Source organism: Oncorhynchus mykiss, chromosome 12, assembly GCF_057628025.1.
Source record: "Oncorhynchus mykiss isolate SJ-2025 chromosome 12, ASM5762802v1, whole genome shotgun sequence".
NCBI classification, from domain to species: Eukaryota; Metazoa; Chordata; class Actinopteri; order Salmoniformes; family Salmonidae; genus Oncorhynchus; species Oncorhynchus mykiss.
In genome coordinates this window covers 40158306-40184502 of record NC_143033.1, presented here as the reverse complement: position 1 = coordinate 40184502, position 26197 = coordinate 40158306, and the positions used below count along the sequence as shown (strand labels likewise).

Genomic DNA, 26197 nt, shown 5'->3' with positions numbered 1-26197 from the left:
GTCTATGGCGGCGGGCCAGGAGCAGTCACTCCCAGTGAGACTTGGGCCCATGGCCAGGTGCCAGGAGAGCATGTTCCTAATTGTCTCCTCAAAGACAAGCCCTGGGTCTCTCATCCCTGGCTGGGCTCCAGCTCCTATTGGACATACTGCTGCTGGGAGTCTCTCAGCGGAGCTGTCCCCAGACTAATCTCCTTGGGGAGTGTGGGGACAAATAGATCCCTGCTATTTACTCTTTGTGATTGAATTTGCATTACAAGGATATAAGGAAAGCGAAAACTCAAAACGAGCTGCATATTTAGTTAATGACTTTTTAGGGCTGATATGTGTATGGACAAGTTTGAGCTCAATGGATTGGACAAAGGAGATTACCTCAATTTTACATGAAGAAAGATGATCGGTTTAAAAATGCACTTTTCTAGGTGTTTAAAGCATACTGTACATTGTCTGGAGTGGGTGGGTTGAATGCTAAAGTTTCTATATAGTCTGTTCCAGCATGTTGCATACCATATTCCTCTGTCGAAAGCCCTGCTGCTCATCCTTAGGGGGTGCTCATTCAAGAATGTTCAGTGATATACTATTCACCTGCCCTTCACAGGCAAAGCCCAGGGAATGATTTATGAGCGAAGCCCTCAGTGAAGCGGTAAAATAAAAAATAAAAAAGAGGGCTCGATAGCACGACACTCAAAGATAAAACTGAGATCAGTCCTTGCCAGGCAATTTAACAGCCGTGCTAAGTGAAGCCTTGGTGTGGAGAAAAACATCCATCCAGTGTCAAGGCAACATGAGTCAGGTAGGCTGAGATTCTGGAAAGACATTGCCTGGGGGACAGAGGTATCACTCCTGACACTTGTGGGAGTAGAGTGCCTGTCGGGCAGACGCTGTCCTGCCTGTGAGCCCAGCTACCTGCAGTGACGTGAGCCGCCTCCCCAGCGAATGGGTAGCCAGGGAGGGCAGCTGCCCCCTTACAGGGCCCAATGTATATAAAACCCTGGGAGTCTGTATGCCTGTGACTATAGCACTCTGAGCTTGGACACCCCAGCTTTGAGGCTGCTGCTGCTGCTAAAATGTCTGAGACGAACCTGAGAATCAGTGGGGGGGCGGTGAGGTTTGGGGCGACCTATGGGGGCAACAGGCTCTTCTCTGGGGGCAGGAGCGGTGGAGGTGGCGGCGGAGGGGCCGGAATGGCCCTCTCCAGGTCTTTTGGAATGGGCGGGGGTGGAAGAGCGGGACTCGGTATGAGAGGAGGGATGGGGCTAGGCATGGGGATGGGAATGGGTGGAGGCCTTGGGATGGGAGGAGGCCTGGGGATGGGAATGGGGGGAGGCCTGGGGATGGGGGGAGGCCTGGGGATGGGGCTAGGAATGGGGGGCGGAGGAGGTGGAGGCGGTCTTGGGATGGGAATGGGTGGACGTGCCCTGGCTCTAGGAGCCGGCGGTGGAGGGGTCAGTGCAGCAGGGTTCAGGGCTGGCGTGGCCCCACTCAGGGCTCGCTTGGGCGGCCGGGTCTTCAAGATCGGAGGCTATGGCTTCAACCCGTCTTTCCTGAGCTCCACCACTGCAGTGGGTGGTGACGTGGGTGTCAGCCCTGTGCCAAGCATCGACCCCTCGCTACCCTCGCTCGACACAGTCCAGGTGACCCGCCTAAAGGAGAAGGAGGAGCTGCAGGTCCTCAATGACAAGTTTGCCACCTTCATTGACAAGGTATGTAATGAAAATATTACACTCTTCATACAGGCAGTATCTTTAATGTCTATAATCAATAATAATTTATGTTGGTATTTAGCCACTATGCTTCATTCATTTTAATCCATCTCAGTAATATTTTAAGTGCACTTTAAGAATACAGTAATTAGCTATGCTTCTTATTCATGCATAAATATGGTCCCATGTGTAAACTCAATATTTGTACAGGTGCTTGAACAACCAAATTAATTAAACTATGTACTACTGCTTGAACAAATTAATTAACATTATGTTGATCAGTATCCTCTATCCATCAACATCCTACACATCCTCTGAGGGTGTGACATTTTATAGCCTAGGTGGATTTCGATTACAGATGTGGATTGACCAATGCATAATTTATGTTTGTGCTTAAACCAGTTGAGGATAGTCTTAGATTGTGCTGGTTTTGAAATTGATAGCAATGCTCATGTAGGCAGTCAACATTGCTATCATGCAAAAACATTATGCATGTATTGGTTCTACACTGAGTGTACAAAACATTAGGAACACCTTCGTAATATTGAGTTGCACCCCCTTTGCCCTCAGAACACCCTCAATTCGTTAGGGCATGGACTCTACAAGGTGTCGAAAGCGTTCCACCGGGATGCTGGCCCATGTTAAACCCAATGCTTCCCACAGTTGTGTCAAATTTGCAGGAGGTTCTTTGGGCGGTGGACCATTCTTGATTCGGATGGGAAACTGTTGAGCGTGAAAAACCCAGCAACGTTGCAGTTCTTGACACACTCAAACCGGTGCGCAGGGCACCTACTACCGTACCCCATTCAAAGGCACAGAAATATTTTGTCTTGGCCATTCACCCTCTGAATGACACACACACAATTAGTGTCTCAATTGTCTTAAGGCTTAAAAATAATTATTTACCCGTCTCCTCCCTTTCATCTACACTGATTGAAATGGATTTAACAAGCGACATCAATAAGGGATCATAGCTTTCACCTGGTCAGTCTGTCATGGAAAGATCAGTGTTCCTAATGTTTTGATCTAAATAAAAAAAAAAGAACAGGCCATTAGAATGTTCTGAACATCAATATCCAAAATCAATCAAGCTCATTGAAATTCAGACCCATTCTTGGAGAGGAACAACAGACTGTATTTCTATGTTGTAAACCCAATAGAAATCTATTTGTGTAGTGTATTCATCGATCTGGCCTCTCTCGTTCTCTCTCATGGTCCCCAGGCTCGCTCTCTGGAGCAGACCAACGCTGTGTTGAGGGCCAAGATCGCCATGTTCACCAACCCGGACCAGAGCGGCCCTGCCAACACCTCCATCCTGCTCACCTCTGCCATCGGTACCTACAAGATCCAGATTGATGGCCTGTCTGCCACCAAGGAGGCCATTGTTGCTGAGATTGAGCACTACAAGAGCATCATCGAAGATGTCCAGAGCAGGTGGGTGGGGTTAGGGTAGATTACCTCACAAAAGTGGTGCCATAATGAAATAAACATTGACCCTATAATACACAATACAGTAAAGTTAAGTGTCCCCACATTACAGTGAATCCACAACACAGTATCATAAAGTGTGGGTCTAGTGTTAGTCACTAATCTGTCTGCTGCACCAGGCCTGAAGAGAGAAAGCTCTCAGCCTCATGTAGATGTGGTGACTTTGCGTTATAATTACCTCAGCAGATCAATGCATTTAATGCTCAATTGGAGCAAAATCCAGCAGCAGATTCTTGAGCCTTTTGATCTGAAGAGAATCTGCATCCTACCAACACACAGCTTGACATTCAATTGATGCTGCGAAAAAATAACAACAAATACTCACATTTGTTTCAGCCGAGTACACAATATATGACCCTTTAAACTCACGAAGCAGAATTGTAGACGTCGATGATATATGAAAGCTAATGCATACATTTGACATAAAACCTTCTATTGGTTTTATATTGAAAGGTTTGAGGAGGAAACCGTCCAAACCAAGTCATTAGAGATGGACTGGACCACATTAAAAGAGGTATGGATACATCAAGGTGTTATCAAACTACTAAAGGATTATTCAAACTATTGAAATAATGAATAACATTCTGTTATGGCTACTAAAACCACTACTCCCATGCTTTAACAGGAGGTAGACAATCTCTACATGAGCATTTTTGAGCTTCAAACCAACATTGGCGGACTGGAAGATCAGATTGGTCTCTCAAAGCAGGTGTATGATGCTGTGAGTACATGATGACAAAGTCTTTTACTGGAAAAGTCTTGCTGAACTTGCTAGGGGAGGGGTGTTCAGTGCACATTTAGGCTCTATAAAATGAGCAAACATGAAACATTGTAAACGTTCCCCCCCCCCTCTTGGTTCACATTTGTATTAGAATTGTCCATATGCACTGTTCCTTGTCTGCTCCTGTACTCCACCAGTAAAAGCATTCCTCCCTGAGCCCTCTGGAGATGATCCCTTGCCCAGGCGCTGCATTAAAATGTCTCCCCATCAATTATGGAGATTCAGACAAGCTGACAGTCAGCACTCAACACTAAGCACTACTGCTTCTCTCTCTCTCGCTCACTAAAATCACCCAGATGATCACTGCTGCAGAACCAGACCTTTCATAAGTGTTCACAACATTATGGATTCACATTACACATCCTGTGACTCTCTCGGTATCGTAAATGGCATAATTGGTACACAGGAGGGACAATGTGGGCCTATTATTCTAACAACACGGTTGCAGTAGATTATAGTATATATGGGGATCAACAAAGAGTAGGGTACATTTACCAAAGCGATATTGGAAAGTGTTCAAATAAAGGCAACATGCCCAACAGATGTTGTGCAGTGTGTTTTCAGAGTTCAATTGTGAGTCTCAACACAGTACTACGCATATTTTAAAAGCTGTATTATGTTGCCATAGCCACAAGGAAGACTAAAACAATTGCACATTAGACATAACACATTTGCTTTGTGTTGTAGAAAGTGAAGGAGGTGAGGAACATCATGACGGGCAGTGTGAGGTCAGCCTTCTCCATCTCGGTGGACAACGCAGCCCAAGCCCAGGACCTGACCTCTGCCCTGTCGGACGTCAAGTCCCACTATGAAGCCCTGGCCCAGCGCAGCAAGCAGGACGCCCTTGTTTCTGTGCAGGACAGTGTATGTTCCCTTCAGCGACCGACAGTATCTAGTCTGCATTTTGTCAACCAGTCTATTGGCCCATCAACTTTACATTGTATTAACATAATCATCTCAAGTCTGTCAGGCATTATCTAACGATAACTAGTTGCAAAAATGATTACTTGTTTTGCAAACACCATTGGAACCAGTACAACATTCATTATCTCTCATTCTTATCTGTGGTGCAGTCTCCCCCAAGTGGATGTTCTTAGCATTGCACTCAGAATACACTATTTTAGCCTACATTGCCTTCCAGCATCCAACCCCAAATCTTATGTTTATTTCTCAAGTTTGCGTAGACTAAGACTAGTGAAGGCACCATGAAAATGTAACCTCCTTTTTCTTATTTCAAACCCCAGCTCTCCATGATGTCCATGACGTCCTGGAACCAGTACAACATTCATTATCTCTCATTCTTATCTGTGTTGCAGTCTCCCCCAAGTGGATGTTCTTAGCATTGCACTCAGAATACACTATTTTAGCCTACATTGCCTTCCAGCATCCAACCCCAAATCTTATGTTTATTTCTCAAGTTTGCGTAGACTAAGACTAGTGAAGGCACCATGAAAATGTAACCTCCTTTTTCTTATTTCAAACCCCAGCTCTCCATGATGTCCATGACATCCCAGCCCAGTACCCAGACTCTGACCCAAACCAAAGAGGAGCTGCGCATGTACAAACTGCAGATCGACTCAGTACAGAGGGAGATCGACAGACTCAAGACCCTGGTAGGAACATGACCTTGTCTACCCTGAAATTATACAGCCTCAAAGAAAATGTTTCATTGATTTCATAAATGACAGTATGAGGGTAAGTATCCCACTCCTATCTCCTGACAACCTAATGCTCGCCACAGTATTTTAATACGCAGGACTGATCTCTCCCGTTGTAGAACATCCAGATGGAATCTCAGGTGGATGAGGCAGAGTCCCACTCCAGCTCCCACACAGAGACCTATCAGGAGCAGGTGCTGACCCTCAAGTTGCAGCTGGATGACATCAGAAAGGTAAGGATGGGGTACAGAGTCCTCCACAAGTATACACCAGTAAAAAATACAACTCCTATGAGCCACTTTCACGTGCAGTTTCTAGGTGCAGCATAACCCATGAATCATGCTCTTCTTACAGCAAATAACACACTATGGTCAAGAGTACCAGGAACTCCTGGCCAGTAAAATGTCTCTAGATGTTGAGATCACTGCATACAAGAAGCTTCTGGACAGCGAGGAGAGCAGGTAAGAGAGTAGGGTCTCATACATCATCCAGATGTTCACCCATATAAGTGCTGATTGATGCTCTCTGAAGTTCTACGCCCGTCTCTATGATAGTCATGTATTTGTGATGAATATGGTTTCAGACTGAGGTCAGGAGGCGGCGTGACCGTGCACATGTCTAAGACTGCCATTGGAGGAGGGGGAGGTGGGGCTGGCCTGGCCCTGGCCCTGGGAGGAGGAGGCGGCGGCGGCGGCGGCGGCATGGGTCTGGGAGGAGGAGGAGGCGGCGGCGGCATGGGTCTGGGAGGAGGAGGAGGCGGCGGCGGCATGGGTCTGGGCGGTGGCTACAGAATAGGCGGAGGCCTAGGAGGAGGCTTTGGAGGGGGTCTGGGCAGTGGCTTTGGAGGTTTTGGAGGAGGTCTGGGGTTAGGAGGAGGTGGAGGGTCTTTCGGAGGCGGGGGATCCTTCGGAGGCGGGGGGTCCTTCGGAGGCGGGAGCAGCTACATGTCCTCCAGCCTGAGCAGCAGTGGACGTGAGTACAGCTCCCATCTCTATGAACTAGTTTTACTTTTATCTGTAATGCCTCCTTTAAAACGACACTATTACTGGCGCCATCTTAAAGGAATATCACACTCCAAAATATCACAATGTCAAGATAAGTCCATGTCACAGGCCATCCACAAGCTAAAATGAATGGAAAAGCACCATGGTATTTCCAGATTTGTTGTACGTGTCTTTGAATTTATTTGGGTTGGGGCGGCAGGTAGCCTAGTGGTTTGAGCGTTGGACGAGTAACCGAAAGGTGGCAAGATAAAAATCTGTCGTTCTGCCCCTGAACAAGGCCCATCATTGAAAATAAGAATTTATTCTTAACTGACTTGCCTAGTTTAATAAAGGTTGAAATAATAAATTAAATGGCAGGGTCTACACAACTTATTGCTTGGGACATGGACTCATCATAGAGGTCTAAAAATAAGTTAAATTTGGGAGTGTATTGTCCCTTTACCTTCTGAGATTCAACCATAGATAATGGGACTTCCAACTTCATTGGCGGAGGGCTCAGCCAATCGTGCTATTTTAAAATGGATTGCCTCAATGGTGTTGGCAGTTGCCTTAGGTCATGTATTTTTAATCCCGTGGCCTTTTGGTAGGCTGTCATTGTAAATAAGAATTTGTTCTTAACCGGCTTGCCAAGGTAAAGGTTAAATTTAAAAAAGACTAATGGGACAGATAAAGATGAGTTTCTCTATGGGTGCAACGCAGACAATTCCTCATTGGACCACTCTTTCCCTTCCAGTCTCTTCAACAGTGTACTGAGGACAAACAGGACCGACCAGAGAATCTCCATCTGCCTACATTGAGATGGAACCCTGTTTTAGCAGAATTACTAAGAAAGATCAACAGTCTCAGATTCTGTTGTGTGACTTGCCATAATGTAACATGTTTAATATCAATAAAAGCAGTGTTATTTCACCATGTGCAACACATTCAATCGGCTTGAGGTCTACTAGCATAATCCCCAAGGCCTGGATTCAAGCTGACTATGCTCCCTTGTTCGCAGAGAACGCATGCAAGGAAAATGGCGCATAGACAACGCAATGACCAATTATTATTTGAATACTTATCAGTTCAGAGGCTTATGAACACTCCAGAATTTTGCATAAGATTCACACTGGTGTGTTGGGATGGAGTAGGGACGCAAAGGGAACATACAGCCTAAGGCCACAAACAAACCTCGCCCTTCCTTTGTATGAAAAGGATATCAATAGCTCTTCGTAGAGCAAAGTTACAAAACCAGAGCATGAGACCCCATCTTCACAACCACAGGCTCTCTCTGGCCTAAGTACACACATATAGTCCACTTTATTCTCCTCTGCCTCCCTTCTTCTGTTTGCCTTCAGGCTATGTTGTCTTGGCCTTCTTGGTCGGACCCTGTACAGGTGTCTCTCCTCCTCCTGGTAGTTTCCTCTTGATTTTGTTTCTTTTCTTCTTTCCTCCCTCTGGTTTCCCCGAGGGGACTGTGTTGGCATCTGCTGCCCCCTGCTCAGAGACAGGCAGTTGCTTCTTGCGGTTCTTTCTCTTCTTGGTCTCCGGCAGGAATCCTTTCTTCTTCTTGGGAGCGGTCGGCTCAGCCTGGTCTTTGGTTTTCCTGGTTCTGTCCCTTTTGGGCTTTCTGTTAAAGGTGGAGCCACAAAACATGGTATTAAAGCAGGTATTTTCAAAGTGGTGTCCACCTCTAAATATATAGAATGTAATCTCTTTAATGAATATTACTAACAGATTAAACATTGTCTGTGGATCTGTGGAATAGAGTACAATATTATTAATATACAGTTTGTGTTCCTAACTATGGTCTGCCTGGGAGGCACACAGGGATATTGGTATCAATAGGCCTGTATTCCCCCAAAATGTTTATTTTTTAACATAAATCACAGTGCATTTAAAATGGCAAAGTTCTCTCGCTGCCTCATGGCAGGATATTTGCTTTAAAGCTGAACAGAATCTCTTCCCCATGACAAAACATGTAGAACTGCAGGAAATTAGCTCAATCTGCAACATTCTCTCCGATGCCAAGAGGCAGGCTTTTAAAATGTTTCTTCCCAGGGCCCGAGACTTGGTTCGTCTGACCATGCACTGCCGAAGTAGTACAACTCCTTGTATCTCACTCCAGTTGTGTTTTAATTATGAGGGAGTCCCTTATGAATTGGGTCTCCGGACCCAAACAGTTTGAGAACCACTAGCCAAGCTGCTCTGTTGGCATACTGGCACAGCAGTTCTCTTACCAATTATCTGAAATAGTGGAAATGCTCAAAGTTTCAACAGTACTCATCCCCCCCAAAATAGCTGACATATTCAGTAAGTCTCAATGATATGAGTATTGTTGGTACAATTATTTCCCAATGACATGGCACTGTAACAGTAAACATGTGGCAGAGTTACTCACATGACTCCAAAATGTTTCATAACAGCCCAGTAGGTGTCCTCCATCTGTCCAGTCTTCCTGAAGCCCAGAACCTCTCTCATGGACTGAATAACCTTTTTGAGGGGCTCCAGATCCACAGACAGCTTCTGTAAAACACAGGAGACAAAAGTAGGTTAAAGAATCTGGAAAGACAAATGATGGGTGGGGGGGTATTAAAGGGATAAGTTGCTTTACCTGCTCGTTGACAGTTTTAACCAGGAAGAGACTGAGCTCCAGGGCTTTGACCAACTTCTCCTGGACCACCTTGTTCTTACCAGTCTCAACTACAGTCTCCAGACTCTGAGGAGAACATCCACAACCATATCAGTAACAAATCAGCAGCTCCAGGGAGAGATGGGTAATGTACAGTATCATCCAAGTCAAACCTAGAGATTAAACTGGATGAAAAACATTGTTAAAGTTGATCAGTTTTTAATGTAACATGCTTTTGAAGAAAGTTTGGGGTCGTACGCACATCCCAGGCGGCACCTTAATTGGGGAGGACGGGCTCATAGTAATGGCTGGATCGGAATCAATGGAATGGTATCAAACATGTTTTCAATGTGTTTGATAGCACGCCATTATTATGAGCTGTCCTCCCCTCAGCAGCCTGCTGTGATGCACATCCTTAAATACGTAGGGGCTGGACTAAAATAATAATGGAAAAGAACAGGGAGGGCCCCACACACTATGGTCCCAATTTACCACAATATGATTTTTCCCATGCTTTGAAGTAATGATGTGATATAGAGATTGATTCCTGTGGTGTTTCACACAGTGACATGTTCTCTGATGTCTAAGCTTGGGTGAGGTGTTTGATGCCTACCGCTGCCACACGGCCCACCGCCTGCTGAAGCAGCCCTGCCCAGGGGTTGCCTGCTAACAGCTGCTGTACCTCCCTGCTCTGCAGCCCCCGCAGCACCATGGCACTGGCCTGGCTCTGTGGAACACACACGCATACAAAATGAAACACTCAATGGGAAGATGATTTTGTGCAGATCAGTGGTATTTACCGTCAGTCTGAAAGGATCATTGGCTGGGAAGAGTGTGGTCCGTCATCACTGTATTAAAACTAGAGTTGGTAGAAGTTGAACCTAACTACTGGTCCAGGGTCAGATGCCTCTTTTTACTGGTAATTGTTGATGTGGAGCCTGCTAGTCTTACCTGTTGGTGTTCTCTGACTCCTGTTGTGATGTGTTCCACTGCGGTCACCAACAGGTTCACACACAGAACCTACACACAACACAAGATAATCAACCTCCAACAGCATCACGTTACAACAAGCCAACAGACGTCTTGACACTAGTTGTGGGGATTCTAGAAAGCACAGAGCAACAAGAGGAAACAACAACGCATCTTCAAGTGTTTATGCAGTCATTTGAATCAATAGAGAGCAGTGTGGATGCGGTTGGTTGTTGACTCACAGGGAAGCGGGTGAAGAGGTCGACAAACATTAGGCCTGACAGAGGGCTTTTCCTGCGCGTCATGAAGGAGCAGAGCGCCCCTTTAAAGATGGCCGACACCCTCTCCACGTCCACGTTACCCATGAACCTCAGCTGCAACACCGAGATTTCAGCAGGTTGGTTTCATATAAATGATGCACTAATAGTAAATACTCGGCATACATTAAGGTTGAACGCTAAAGGTTGGTTAAGGAACAATTGTCACTGTAGTCAACTCTGAAAGGTAAAGAGGCTTACCTCAGTAGAAGGTGTTGTCTTGCCATCTGCTGAGGCCCCGGGCACCCCCCCTCTCAGCACCTTGACCAGGTACAGAGATGCACTGAAGAAGTAGAGTGACACTGAGGAGTCAGACAGCTTCTGGGTTTTGGTCATGAGTTTCTCCAGCAGGTCGTGGAGCTCCCCCTGTCTGTTGCCTACGGTCTTACAGTACTGCTTGGCACGGCACAGCTGGTTCCTGGGGGTAGGAGAGGACGAGGGTGACGTTGACTGATCAGTGTGGCAGAATAATACTGGAAACTGTTGACATAACATGATAATCTGTCTCCGCAGACAGAATACATCGGTCTTCAATGCACCTGCATATGACAAGTTGTTCTTTCGAGGTGCAGAAAAGTAAAGCACAAATCCTGTCCCACATCTCTAATACATTGCGAGGTGTTTTCAGTATTAAAGGAAAACTCCATCCCAAAATGTTTTTCTTGTCAGTAATCAAGTTTTCAAGCGTACATGTGTTCCTAAATTGAAAAATGTGGAACAAAACACATTTGGGAGCACAATGGAAGTATTTGAGGAAGGAGGTTGCCGTGGCAACAGCGGAGAGCTCCCCCAATGTTTTTGGCATGGAGAGATGATAGAGCCGACATGACACATTGGGCTGGGCGATATCGTCTTTTAAGGTATTCCGTTATGGCTCCACGTACCGGTATGGATTTTTACAATACCGTTGAGAAAAAGGTATTTTGATGCAGTGCTACATAAATAAAAAGTTTTACAAATTTCCCTACTTCACTGTCAGTTTTGTCCTAGTATGGTTGAATATAAATTAAATAAGAATGGAGAAAGCCCATTCAAACCACTTAGAATGTATTTGTTGCCATCCTAGGGTCATGGCCTACTCATAAAACATACCAGTCAAAAGTTTGGACACACCTACTCATTTAAGGGTTTTTCTTTATTTTCTACATTGTAGAATAATAGTGAAGACATCAAAACTATGAAATAGCACATATGGAATCATGTAGTAACCAAAAAAAGTGTTAAAATCAAAATATATTTGCGATTATTCAAAGTAGCCACCCTTTCCCTTGATAGCTTTGTTGGTTTGTCACTGGCCTACACACAATATCCCATAATGTCAAAGTGGAATAATTATGTTTTCCAAAATGTTTACAAATTAATAAAAAGCTGAAATGTCTTGAGTAATCAACCCCTTTGTTATGGCAAGCCTAAAGTTCAGGAGTGCAAACCACATGGACTTACTCTGTATGCAATAAGTGTTTAACCTGTTATGGATGATGCGAATTTTCGCAGCTTTTTGTTAAAAATCGCGCAACATTTCAAAGTCCTGCTACTCATGCCAGGAATATAGTATATGCATATGATAAGTATGTGTGGATAGAAAACACTCTGAAGTTTCTAAAACTGGTTAAATCGGGTCTGTGGCTATAACAGAACGTGTTTAGGAGTAAAAATCCCTGGTAAAACTGTTTACCAAAAACAAAACAAAAAATATTCGTCCGCCATTCAATGAATTGTTTAAGACGAGAGAAAATATATGCGAACCCCCTGTAAACGCCTACAGCTTCCACACTCATTTATCCCTGGTTACAACACGAATAGACCCCTCCCTTCTTCTGGCGCACCACAGTATGTTGTGAAACTGAAAAAATGGACGATGTTTTCCAGACTTGCTGCTATCGAATACAGATCGCCCCGTGATCAATTTGATACATCATTTACGTTTATTAATACCTAAAGTTGGTTTAGAAACGTTGTTTGAAGTGATTTGTAAAAGTTTATAGGCGACTTTTGTAATTTTAAAAAGTGACGTTGCGTCTTGTAAATGGACTTTTTGCAGCATCAGACTGGCCTTCAGCAAATGACATTTTGGGTATACAATGACGGATTTAATCGGGAAAAAGGCCCAATTGTGATGTTTATGGGACATATAGGAGTGCCAACAAAGAAGCTCGTCCAAGGTAATGAATGTTTTATATTTTATTTCTGCGTTTTGGGTAGCGCCGGCTACCGCAAAATCTGTTGTTTACGTGTCGTGCTGGTATTTTGGGGGGTGCATGCTATCAGATAATAGCTTCTCATGCTTTCGCCGAAAAGCATTTTACAAATCTGACTTGGTGGCTAGATTCACAACGAGTGTAGCTTTAATTCATTACCTTGCATGTGTGTTTTAATGAAAGTTTGAGATTTAACGAGTACTAAGTAAAGTACTATAGGTGGCGCTCTGAAATTTCCGCTGAGCTATCCCTGTGCAGGGACCACCTCCATAAGAAGTTTTTAATTGTCTTTTTTTTGTTGTCAACAATCTACACAAAAAACTCTGTCAAAGTGGAAGAAAAATGTGAACGTTTGTTAAAACATTTATGAAAAATAACACACTAATATATCTTGATTAGATCAGTATTCACCCCCTGAGTCAATACGTTTGAATACGTTAGAATCACCTTTGGCAGCGACTACACAGCTTTCCAGACCCTTTGAACAGTTACACAGACATTACACTCTCTAACTGTTTTAAAATCACCATTGGCCTCATGGTGAAATCCCTGTCACTCAGATAGCATAACAACACAGCATAAGCCATGGCAAAATGTGCTTTAAAACAGCAACAAGAACATTTTGGGTTGGCCACGCCGACTACCACACCTTTCACACTTACAACTCTATCCAAACAGGCGAAACGGAAATAGTCATCTTGTCATGTGAATACCTTGATCTTGAAGTCTCTGACGAGGGTCTTTTCCTTTTTTAGCTTGTCCTTCTCATCCTTCTTGGCCTGCATCTTCTTCTTCTGTTCAAGGAACAGTCCTGCGATGCTGCCGTCCAGCTTCATCATGGCTTCATCGTCCAGCTCGTCATCATCGCTGCCGTCCTCTTCAGTGGCCTGTGACATGCAGCAAGAAAGACCCGGTCCAGTTAAAATGTCTAGAACAGCGCTGTGTATTAATGTCTCTGCTTTTGAACCCCCTCCTCAGAGAGTGAGGATTTCAATGAAACCTGAAACCGCTAGAATCTTATCCAGAGCGACTTAACACAAAATGCATTTAAAACATTTTTTATTGAGCACTATAAGTGAAACCTTCAAAAATAAGAGTAAAGTACAATCCCAGAGCTAGAACAAAAGACCAATCACAAGACACCTACCAGAGCACCCTGGTTCTGTAGGACCTTCATCAGCTCAATGCGGAAGTTCTGATCCACCTCGCTCCCCTCCTCCACGGCCTCATCTTCACCCTCATCAGAGTCGTCGTCTGATGCATCCGACTCATCCTCATTCTGGAGAAGCAAGTAATACATATATTTACGAAGAGTAAAAATATAAGCAATAGCTGTTACTGGACACTAAACAATACCAAACAAAAATATATAGGCAACAATTTTTGGGCTCTTTCTAATTATTATTACATTCTAAATGGGAGAATAATGTGGACTTGCCTGACTAAATAAACTGGATGCGTGCATGGTGATAATGAAGCCATGAATAGCGGTAGCTTCACTCTCACCATTTGAATCTCTCCATCACTGTTTTTATCATGAGAAAGCGTGCAAAAACCAGGTTCCTTTTGTAATGGGAGGATTTGTATAGAAAGCCAAGTTGATGCCAGCATTAGATGCTGTCGTCCTCAATAACCGCACATGGTTTTACCGCAACATCTTTCAATTGAAGTGGCAGAGAATAAATGAAAGTGGGCACGTCTCACAAAAACGGAAATCGTGGATAATAAGGGGAGCAGGAGAACTTCTAGATTGGCTACAATAATTGCAAGGTAGGCCTATTCCAGTACTTGAATTTCTGAGCTCCAAATTCAAGTAGGCTACTTCAAGCCCCTTGTATTGTTTAAAATTGCAGGTGTAACATTGAAACCAAAATGTATTTGTCATGTTATTTCATTACTATATCATATTGAGAAGAAGCACACTAGGCAATGTCATTTGTTGTCATCATATCCAGAATAATTCCTAGGAATAGAGTTGGGTGTTACGCAATAGTCTATCCTACACAATTGCGCACAGTAGACTTGGTGTACAATCCGAGGCACAAAAACATGAACTCATTTGATGGTTTCCATCAAATGATGGAGACCCTGCTGTAAAACATGCAGACAACAACTGATGATCAACATCAACTCGCTAGGGTTATTAGATCCAACGTGGATCCTGACAACTGTCTTCACAAACACCTTTTTTCCAGCACTTGGGCGGTTGCGTCGCATACGCCATCACAACAGCTGTTTGTCACTTGACTGTCATTCAAAAAATTCCTTCCTGGATCAGATGATTACATGTGAAAATATCACGGTGTAATTAAACAGCTTGACACCAAATGCACATCCAACCGTGTTATGCATAATTATTGAAGCACGTTACCGACAATATCGATTTAGGTTTTAAGTATCAAGGTAAGGTGGCTCAGAAGCCTTCCATTTTGCAATAGCATACATTTTGGGGGATTTGTGTGCCCATGAAAACTGTTTCACCTCTTAACATAAGCAGACATGAAATGTTAGGTAGTTACACTGCATTTCTGAGATCTCTATACAAAAAACAGTGACGGCTAGATACAGGTTTCTTACAGGGCTCAAGTTCAATGTCTGATTTAACTGATTAATGCTTAATATATAATATGACGACAACTTACACTGCCACAAATGCAAGGACAGAAAAGTAATGTTTTATGTCACACGATTTTGGACAAATCCGTCAAGACACCAACCAAGAGAAGGGGTCGTCTAGCTATATTCAATAAAATGTCAAACCCTTATATATCTTAATGTAATGACATGGGGGAAAAATGGCTAACTATTATCAATGAGTTCTCAATAGCTGTAACATGTTGTCCAGCATAGGAAATCCTCGCTGGTACCCTAGTTTATAGAAAAACCCTGGTGTAGATTTGTGAACGTGACCAGGTGTGAAAGAACTGAACTGACCATCTCTTCGTCGTCTTCATCCTCGCCTTTCTTTTTTTTGTCTTTCTTCTTTATTTTGTCAGTCTTTATCATCCGTCACCACGATGGAACTGTTCTCCTCATCTTTATCTGGGTCCAGAACCTAAAAGACACAATGAGTCAAATTAATGGACATTCCTGTAATATATCAACATTTACTTTCGCAAATCAACAGAAGTTTTACCTTCAGTGAACACTTTTATGCAACATTTAAAAACCACAGCTCTGTAAGAGTACAGTATTCTCTAGGCTGGGAGACTTACATCCAAGATGGCGGTGAGGGCTCTGGCGGTGACGTGGGGACAGATGTTGGAGAAGACAGTCCTGCAGACGTGGCGGATGTGTCTACTGGGCTGGGACAGGAGTGAGAGCAGGATGTCCACCACCACCTCAGCCCAGTGGGGCTCCTCCTCTCCTGCTGCTGCAGAACCTGGATTAACAGGACATGTAGTTACAGAGACATCCCACCAAAGGCTACCATACTGAACATAGAGGCTGGTATTTATACTAACCTTAAGCCAGGTGTACACTACACGACTTTCAAAACCCTGACATCGCTAAACCTCACAATAAACAACCATCTTCCCTGTAGTTTTTTTGTCACGCAAATGTAGTGGTGCGCACACTAAATGATCTGGCAGACGGGGGTCACACACTACAAGATTCTTCACTTGGTGTTGAGGATTGTCGATACCAACCACGCTGTCCGGCGAAAACAATGACGTGATAAGACGACCTGTGGCTCAAAGCAGCCTCAAACGTTTTCAGTCAGACATTCACGCTTTCCCTACAGTTGAAATATCTAGCCACCATTTTTAACATTGCTCAGAGCTGTAACGATTTGGCACTTTGGCTTTGATTAAGGTACAAACGCATTCTAGTAGTAGTCATCGCTCCTTCTTGAGTCTACACATTATGGGTAATGCGAAACAACATCATCTCACTGGCTTCTTCTCTGGCAAGCTCTCATTGGCTATTGCTCATCACCGTTCTAAAAACTTGTCGTTGCATTTCTCACACTACAAGAGCATTGCAGATTGTGCCGGAAAAAAAAACATACTTGAAATTTTTGGGACGTCTGCTCAAAAACAAGATCGGTATCCCTCAGATTTGAGTCTCTGACCCTCTCACATTTAACAAGCGGCAGTGACGGCCGCACGCCTGAGTAGGCAACGATATTGGGATTTTGTCTCCGATTTCAAAAACTTGTCTGGGACAGCTAAATCGGGGCCAAAATCGTGTAACGTACACCCGGCTTTACTGTCACTGTACAACTGTGAACCAGTATGGATGGGAAATAACTAAATATATGGTTTTCAATATATGGAGAATGAGTACTTCTTTCCTTGTCACGGATTAAGACTGGGGTGGTTTTGGCAAACTCAACTCTTCAGTAAGATTCGGTTGGCTCCGACACATTCTCTATGGTCATGTGATCTTACCGGTTACCGCCTTCTTCTTCTTGGACTTCTTCTCTTGGGCTTTTTCCATGCAGTTCTGCAGATCCTGCATCAGGTCTACCAAATCCTCTGGAGCCTTTACGGTACAAGCAAACATGTATACATAAACGTGGGATAAAAAGGACAAAGTAAAATGATGTATCTAAGAAATCTTACCATACTACGACAATCATTTTCATCCCTCATTTGTTTATCAATTGCGTACCTTGAAGAGGTGAATGCCAACCAGCAGGAAGAGTTGTTGGAAAGCAGAGGTCTCTGGAGTCTGGCCTTTCTTAGATTTCTTCATTAGAGTCCCCACTGACGCCAGCATACTACATCAGAACAGGTTCACTATTGGCTTACATTTTTCTTAAACCAACCTTTAACCCCCCCCCCTCCATATGGTCCATTTACAGTCAGTGTGGTCCGTACCTGTCCCAGGCCTGTCTCTGCTCAGGACTGAAGGGCTGGGTGCTCTTAACGTACTTAGGCTGGTTGAGCAGGGTGTCAGCGTACCGCACCAGACAGAAGATCCACATGGAGCCGTCAGCCATCACACCCTGCATGTGCCTCTGGTTGCGGGCTGCCACCTCAGGGGAGTCGCCCAGCAAAGGCAGGTGGTTGATGTGCTGCAGCAATCTGGAGGGGTTGGGAGGTTAGAGAGATGTGTTAATCGGATGTGTAGTGTAGGGCAGGGGTCGACAACCGGTGACCCCTGCCCTAAAATCATATCTTTTTTTGGACTTCAGTTTTTGGGAAAAACAAATACTAAAATCACCAGGAATTCAGCTAAAATATGTTTAATTTAGGAAATTTGTTCCCAAATATTCCCACAAATAGAAATATGTGATCATGTCTCAATGTAATCAAGGTATGAAAAGATTGAATTTGAAAATAATCTATTTTGGGGTTTAGTTGTGGTCAATGTGCAGTAGGGCTGGGTGATATATCAAAGTCATTTGAGTAATATGAATGTATGTTCTAGCGCAATGTGTCTTTTTGGTCTCGTCTCCGTCGCTGCTCCTGTGCACACCTTCCCACTTACAGACAGACACCAAGCCCCTCCCGCTGCTACACAACAATGTCCTCTCTGGACAACAAGCAGTTTAAACTTGCTATTTGCATTGGAGGTTTGGTCCAACAGAATCGGACATACGGACACCGAAACGCTTAAGATAAATTATTTTACTGTAATAGACGAGAACTTAACCATCCAACGATACCCTGTTTATGTCTCAACTCCCAAAATGTAGAACAAAGCAGATCCTAATAAAAACCAGAGTATCAATGTTGTAGAAAATGAATGCTCCATTTGTCACGCGCAGCATTTTAGCCACAGACTTATGTGCTAGTCTGTATAAATGTGCAATGAGCCTAAAAAGACTCATGTATATAAGGAATTGGCAACTCATTCTCACTCTGAGAAATAATATTTTTATTATCTAGGTTGGCCACTTGATTTCAGCATCTAAACAAAGTGGACAGGCTGTTATTCAAACAGTTGGAGACGGACAGGAGGGTCTATTCATAACAGATGAACCATTCTCTACCTTGTTAGCAGGCAAATAGATCCAAGTTGGCTAGACTTGAAATACAGTATAAAGACTCATTAGCACGTGGGCTTGTGTTAATGAGACCCATGTTCATTCTGATGTGGTCATCCTGTCTGGGTTGGCGTCATCCTGTCTGGGTTGGCGCCCCCCCCCTCTATCCCTCTAGTGGTGTGGGGGCTGTGCTTTGGCAAAGTGGGTGGGGTTATATCCTTCCTGTTTGGCCCTGTCCGGGGGTGTCCTCGGATGGGGCCACAGTGTCTCCTGACCCCTCCTGTCTCAGCCTCCAGTATTTATGCTGCAGTAGTTTATGTGTCGGGGGGCTAGGGTCAGTTTGTTATATCTGGAGTACTTCTCCTGTCCTATTCGGTGTCCTGTGTGAATCTAAGTGTGCGTTCTCTAATTCTCTCCTTCTTTCTCTCTCTCTCTCGGAGGACCTGAGCCCTAGAACCATGCCCCAGGACTACCTGACATGATGACTCCTTGCTGTCCCCAGTCCACCTGGCCGTGCTGCTGCTCCAGTTTCAACTGACCTGAGCCCTAGGACCATGCCCCAGGACTACCTGACATGATGACTCCTTGCTGTCCCCAGTCCACCTGACCGTGCTGCTGCTCCAGTTTCAACTGTTCTGCCTTATTATTATTCGACCATGCTGGTCATTTATGAACATTTGAACATCTTGGCCATGTTCTGTTATAATCTCCACCCGGCACAGCCAGAAGAGGACTGGCCACCCCACATAGCCTGGTTCCTCTCTAGGTTTCTTCCTAGGTTTTGGCCTTTCTAGGGAGTTTTTCCAAGCCACCGTGCTTCTACACCTGCATTGCTTGCTGTTTGGGGTTTTAGGCAGGGTTTCTGTACAGCACTTTGAGATATCAGCTGATGTACGAAGGGCTATATAAATAAATTTGATTTGATTTGATTATAATTCCAGGCCATCCACTCCAACAAATATCGGCCAGTGGCTTTAATCTAGTTACCTACCCCTGGTGTAGGGCATCTAGAGTGTAACGTAAAAGAACACTCACGCTATGGAGTTTCATGCAATTACCCCTTTAAAACCATACATGTTTAAAACTTAACTGACTATTCCAGCCACCTACCATTGTAGCCATGCTCTTCATCTTTGACTACCCCACAGCTTGTTTTTGAAAAATGATAAAGAGTGTAAAGTAGTCTTATCTCACCCAAAGAAGGAGTTTATGATGATGGCTCTGGTCTTCTCATCCAGGGGCACTGACAGGGTGGCTTCTGTCTCAAGTATGTCTGGGGTGGCCTTCTTAGAATTGAAGAACGCATGGAAAAAGACAAACCTGGCACGATGGAGGACAAAACAATGAGTTAATATCTATGCTACATTATGACTATAAAGTGCCCTTCAGAATACAATAGTTATAGAAATGTTGGGAAGATTACTACGCACATCCAACTTGGCACAGGAAAAATATCACCCTTTGCTGCTCCCAAAAGTGATATCACCAAGGCATAATCTAAAATCACTTGGGGGAGCAGCAAACAGTGAGAGACATGACATTTTCCCTGCAGTGAGATCGCTCACCTGGCTACATCCATCACTAGAGCCTCCTCTCTCTTCACCTGGTTGTTCTCGGCGATGGAGGTTAGGCGTGGAATGATCCACTTCCTCAGGCGGAATATACAGTTCTCTCTCCTAAGGATAGAGAGAGTCAACAATTCAATGGGATACTTTTAGTTTAGAAGCCAGAAGGCATATATTAGTCATTCTAGGACTTGCTCCAAGAGTTCTACTCACTGGATTCCGCCCTCCTGGTTCTCCTTCTGCCTGCGGGTGCTGAAGTCCAGGCAGCTGTCCAGCCGGGGGTTGAGGAACATGTCTTTGAGCCAGTCCACGTAGCTCTGCAGTGCGGTCGGCTGCAGGTGCTGCACAACCCTCCAGAAGGAGGGCACCACAGGGTAGCCCTGGTTTGTGAGCAGGGAGAAGGCCACCATCACCGCCAGCTGCTTCTCCGGGTCATCGCAGCCCTGCAGGAAGTCGCCAACGTACGTCTCCATCTCGGGGGCAAACTTAAAGCGGTCTGGGAGCTGAGGGGGCGAGATGAGTGCATACTTGTAAGTCAATATATTTTAAAACATTTCCTTTTTGGATAAGTGAGCATCTTACTATATATTTTCTGTGACCAACTAAGATGCCAGCAGCTTCACTATGTATTTTTTATCATCTGGTGCAGTCATGAGTCGACAGACATTTGTAGGGAGACTGACCTGGGCAGAGACCACGTGTTCCCCGTAGGTCCTCATCACCTCTCCATTTAACACCTGTTTCAGCTGGGCCAGGGTCAACAAGGGCAGGGCACTACCCAACAGCCGGTAGCTCAGGTAACTGGGGCACAGAGAGAAGACAGCCCGATGTCACAGGAAGGCCAAAAAGATAATCAAGGACAACAACCACCCGAGCCACTGCCTGTTCACCCCGCTATCACCCAGAAGGTGAGGTCAGTACAGGTGCATCAAAGCTGGGACCGAGAGACTGAAAAACAGCTCCTATCTCAAGGCCATCAGACTGTTAAATAGCCAGCACTAGCACACAGAGGCAGCTGCCAATATACATTGACTTGAAATCACTGGCCACTTTAATAAATGGAACACTAGTCACTTTAATAATGTTTACATATCTTGCATTACTCGTCTCATATGTATATACTGTATTCCATACTATTCTACTGTATCTTAGTCTATGCAGCTCGGACATTGCTCGTCCATATACTTATATATTCTTACTTCCTTTGCTTAGATTTGTGTGTATTGGGTATATGTTGTGAAATTGTTAGATATTACTGCACTGTCGGAGCTAGAAACACTAGCATTTCACTACACCTGCAATAACATCTGCTAAACATGTGTGTGACCAATAAAATTAGGTTTGTTAGAACAGCTATGTAAATTTACAGCACAGGAAGGAAAACAGGAACATACATGGGGGGAAATGCTTGCATTAAGTTAGAAAACTGACAGGGGTAAAAATTGTATTACAGGGGTCTAGGCTACAGAACTTAGTTCAATCATCTAATATTCGGGTTCAGGGTCCAAATGTGAGTGAGGAGCCAACAGTCTTAACCCCAATGCTGTGCTTACTGTGTGGGCCCCGGCTGGTCTTTCAGCATGCCGTTAATGATGGTCTCCCTCCAGAAGAGCTCAAAGTTGTCCTCCCTCAGAGAGATCTGCAGCAGGTCCAGAGCCACCGCAGGCAGCAGGCGGTCCTTCTTGACTGAGCGGGCCGCCATCTTCAGTACATCTGTCAACCTAGGGGAGAGGATGGACAGGAGACACAGGTTTGATTTTACATTTAGTAAGTGTGTGTGTGTGTGTGTGTCATCCTGACCATGGAAAAAAAACATAGCCCTAGTCGTAAAAAGCTGCTCACTTAGGGATATTGTCCATGGTTATGATGGTGGAGGTGCCCAGCAGCTTCTTCAGCGCCTTGGGCTTGAGCACCTGGGGGAACTTCTGCATGGCCACCAGGAGGAGCTGCAGCTGCTCAGGGGTGCTGAAGGCAGAGGACAGGTCTGTCTGCAGGGCTCCCAGCAGCACCTCCTCAAACACCTCCTCTGACGTCTGGAGAACCACACAGACCAAACAATACACAGGTCATACCGACTGCACCCTTCAACACAAGGATTTAGCACATTGAGACACCATTAGAAGAGTGCTACACTATGAAGTAGAGCTGGCTGAGTCACTCACCTCAGACAGGATGTCCACCATGGTCTTCCTGGGCAGGTCCCGCAGGTGTTCTCTATACTGCGATAGGCTCTGGAGGAGCTGGACACACTCCAGCACCACCTGAGGCTCCTGTCACACACACACACACACACAAACACACACACACACGGGTGAGTAAGAAAACCAAACACACACTGAAGTCTGAAAAGTAGAAACCGAGCTATGTCTGGCAGTAACAATAAGGGGGGCATATGTGCACTTCAATTCTCTGTGCAAAACATGGTATACTAGTCTTCTCTGCCAAGCCCATGGGTGATCTGGTGTCATTCTTACCTTTGGAAGGCGTGTGGACTGAGACAGGGCGAGCACACCAAAGAAGTTCCCAAAAGCAGCATTTCTGAAGAGTTTCTGTCAACATGAATATAAACGTCAACATAAGATACTGTGCAATATAGAGACCTTCATTGGCTGATTACATTAAGTATATGGATGTTAGTGAAACACTCCCGAGCGGCGCAGCAGACTAAGGCACTGCATCTCAGTGCAGGAGGCGTCACTACAGTCCCTGGTTTGAATCCAGGCTGTATCACATCCGGCCGTGATTGGGAGTGCCATAGGGTGGCGCACAATTGGCCCAGCGTAGTCCAGGTTTGGCCAGGGTAGGCCGTCATTGTAAATAAGAATTTGTTCTTAACTTACTTACCTAGTTAAATAACGGTTAAATAAAAAAAAATATTATAAATTTACCACACCATCTAACTTGTCACATCACATGCTTACCTTTTTCACTTTCGCCAAGTTGTGCTTCTCTTTGATTTGATCAAAGGCTGTACGCAGAGGTATCTCCTCAAACACGCTCAGTACCTGACAACCAAAACAATGACAGAAATGATGCATCAGTAACAACCTCTTATATGTTATGTAGCAACACCTTCATAACGCCTTCGTAAGACATGTACAAAGAAATAGGATGTTGGTGAGCCATTAGATGTACTATTAACATTACCTGTCCCAAAGCCAAACTGAAGCCTGGCCGGGCAGCCTCTCTAGTGTGTGCCAAGCCATCCACCAGACCTCTTCAGGGTGTATGTCAACTCATCTGTCTAGAAAGGAAAGAGAAGAGAACACATACATTATAGCAAAATGTCAAGAACTCTATGGACCCATATATGTAACATGTATATGTGTGGTGGAACATACACCTTCTAAACAGACAGTATGACAGCAACTCAAATGCATATAAGTAGAGTAGCATTCCAGCAATCAAAACTCTCAACTCAACACACGTTGCCAGGTGTGAAATAAGTTTCGTTTACATCTGTGCCAAACTTGATATGGATTACGTTAATGTTATTGCCAGTTTCTCTAAAGTCCAACACCCACCAATAGCATAAAAGTGACAATATGCCTAGCTAACCAGCTACTGTAGTTGGTTTAGCAAGATAAGTAGGCTATGTTAGCTAACAAGCTAACTCCGTAGCAGCTAACTTAGCAACTGAGAGCTGTCCCAAACACACCAACCTTTTCACTAGTCTTCAGATATTGTATGAGATTTTCAATGGCCTTCAGCCGTATCTCTTGTTCAGGTTTAGCGATATCCCAGAAGAAGTCCAGGAACTCGCGGTTCTGTTGGAGAATACCCTTGGCATCAGTAATTTTCGGTCGCACTGGTTCATTTTCTATCTCCCCCATGTCTACATGCATCTTATTCATGCCATGTGACAGTAGGGAGATAAGGGTTTTGAGTAGACGTAACAGGTTAACGTTGGGGAAACGAATGGAGTTACCTAAAATATATATATATTTTTTAGTTAATTTGACAAAAGCTGTATCGCTTTTTATAAGAGGAAAAGGCCAAGCAAGAGGCATAACTGGGGCCAAAATCTGTCTTCTCCAGCAGGTGGCTTTTTAAAAATTGTATTCGGTCGTCAAGCGATGGGTTTTTATATGGAGGTCGTGGAGTGTCGAAATTCGTTCATAACAATATAATGACGTATTTGCTACGTGTTACTTATTTGATTGAATCGAAGTTTCGTAATGATTCGGTTGTTACGATTGTATTGATATAAGTAGGACACGTGACATCCCGGTAACTTTGAGAAAAAGCACGTTATAAAATCACTAGTTACCACAGTTACAAAGTCATAAACCTTCTTAAAATGTTACTTTAAACCTAACCTTAACCACACTGATAACCGTATGCCTAACGCGAAATTAAGACCCAAACCATGTTTGTATATATATACGATATAGTAAATGTTGACTTTGTGGCTGCACACATATCTGTCCTCTGTCCTCTCATTGGCTAGAATGGCCCCACCTGATCTAGCTTCCTCCTGATTGTCTTCCATTTTTGAAGACTTTTCTTTTCACTTTTAGAGCGCCAACTAGAGTATCCGATGGATATTTTGGATCAATGGTTCCTAAAATTTGTATAGTTCCGTACCCCTTCAAACATTCAACCTCCAGCTTCGTACGCCCTCTTGCACCATGGTCAGCGCACTCTCAAATTATGTTTTTTTGCCATCATTGTATGCCTGCCAAAATACGATTTTTTTTCCCCTTCACAACCCGGCTCGTGGGAAGTGACAAAGAGCTCTTATAGGACCAGGGCACAAATAATAATATTATAATAATCAATTATTTTGCTCTTTATTTAGCCATCTTACATATAAAACGTATTTGTTCATTGAAAATTATGAATAACTCACCACAGGTTAATGAGAAGAGTGTGCTTGAAAGGACGCACATAACAATGTGGGGTTGTATTGGAGAGAGTCACACTCCTTAAATTATTTTCCACACACAGTCTGTGCCTGTATTTAGTTTTCATGCTAGTGAGGGCCGAGAATCCACTCTCACATACTTTCGGGAGACCAAGATCCCCCCCAGTCGGGACAGCCCTAGATATAAGTACAGTAATAACAAGCAAATAAACACGTGGCTGTTGTTTACTTTGCAGGTGAGATTGTGTGTGGCAACTGGCAGGCAAACATGTCAGGAGGGCAAGGCCTGTTGGACGAGAAAAACCCAACCTATACTACCGTTCAAAAGTTTGGGGTCACTTAGAAATGTCCTTGTTTTTGAAAGAAAAGCCAACAAAAATTGTCCATTAAAAATAACATCAAATTGATCAGAAATACAGTATAGACATTGTTAATGTTGTTTATGACTATTGTAGCTGGAAACGGCAGATTTTTAATGGTATATCGACATAGGCGTACGGAGGCCCATTATCAGCAACCATCACTCATGTGTTCCAATGGCACGTTGTGTTAGCTAATCCAAGTTTATCATTTTAAAAGTCTAATTGATCATAAGAAAACCCTTTTGCGATTATGTTAGCGCAGCTGAAAACTGTTGTTCTGCTTAAAGAAAACAGAAAACTGGCCTTCTTTAGACTAGTTGAGTATCTGGAGCATCAGCATTTGTGGGTTCGATTACAGGCTCAAAATGGCCAAAAACAAAGACCTTTCTTCTGAAACTCGTCAGTCTATTCTATTGTTCTATTCTTGGCTATTCCATGCGAGAAATTGCCAAGAAACTGAAGTTCTCGTACAGCGCTGTGTACAACTCCCTTCACAGAATGGCGCAAACTGTCTCTAACCAGAATAGAAAGAGGAGTGGGAGGCCCAAGTGCACAACTGAGCAAGGGGACAAGTACATTAGTGTCTAGTTTGAGAAACAGACGCCTCCACAAGTCCTCAACTGGAAGCTTCATTAAATAGTACCCACAAAACGCCAGTCTCAATGTCAAGAGCGAAGAAGCAACTCCGGGATGCTGGCCTTATAGGCATAGTTGCAAAGAAAAAGCCATATCTCAGACA

General features: G+C 44.2%; 2 protein-coding genes across 4 annotated transcripts; one reads left to right on the top strand and one right to left on the bottom strand.

Moving 5' to 3' along the window:
- The first annotated feature begins 880 nt into the window (after positions 1-880).
- On the top strand, positions 881-7540 carry si:dkey-183i3.5 (thread biopolymer filament subunit alpha). 3 transcript variants are annotated; one of them, XM_090192482.1, is made up of 11 exons: positions 881-1700; positions 2923-3134; positions 3642-3702; positions 3814-3909; positions 4657-4833; positions 5457-5582; positions 5747-5860; positions 5982-6088; positions 6211-6293; positions 6342-6599; positions 7365-7540. In XM_090192482.1, the coding sequence occupies exons 1-11, from the start codon at positions 1065-1067 to the stop codon at positions 7382-7384; spliced, it is 1890 nt and encodes a 629-aa protein (XP_090048608.1). In that variant the 5' UTR covers positions 881-1064; the 3' UTR covers positions 7385-7540. The 3 variants fall into 3 exon arrangements, with proteins under 3 accessions (XP_090048608.1, XP_090048607.1, XP_090048609.1); XM_090192481.1 differs by having other exon boundaries at positions 6211-6599; XM_090192483.1 differs by lacking the exons at positions 5457-5582; positions 5747-5860; positions 5982-6088; ... (1 more) ...; positions 6342-6599; positions 7365-7540 and adding an exon at positions 5214-5324.
- A 263-nt stretch (positions 7541-7803) lies between these two features.
- LOC110537603 (myb-binding protein 1A-like protein) lies at positions 7804-24355 on the bottom strand. The gene is given in 27 exon segments (XM_090191379.1): positions 7804-8240; positions 9012-9136; positions 9225-9329; positions 9856-9969; positions 10194-10262; positions 10454-10585; positions 10730-11131; positions 13440-13613; positions 13874-14005; positions 15661-15690; positions 15692-15781; positions 15942-16108; positions 17121-17214; positions 17344-17452; positions 17553-17759; positions 19859-19984; positions 20230-20340; positions 20443-20732; positions 20913-21030; positions 21783-21950; positions 22072-22262; positions 22392-22499; positions 22704-22778; positions 23151-23234; positions 23377-23442; positions 23444-23473; positions 23892-24355. Coding segments are annotated over 27 exon segments (3798 nt in total). The 5' UTR covers positions 24063-24355; the 3' UTR covers positions 7804-7930.
- Positions 24356-26197: the final 1842 nt, after the last annotated feature.

Excerpts from the sequence above, each read along its gene's own strand:
- si:dkey-183i3.5 (XM_090192481.1), top strand. The coding sequence starts at position 1,065 with ATGTCTGAGACGAACCTGAGAATCAGTGGGGGGGCGGTGAGGTTTGGG. Across the intron at positions 4,834-5,456 it reads TTGTTTCTGTGCAGGACAGT|CTCTCCATGATGTCCATGAC; the intron begins GTATGTTCCCTT and ends TTCAAACCCCAG. Across the intron at positions 5,583-5,746 it reads TCGACAGACTCAAGACCCTG|AACATCCAGATGGAATCTCA; the intron begins GTAGGAACATGA and ends CTCCCGTTGTAG.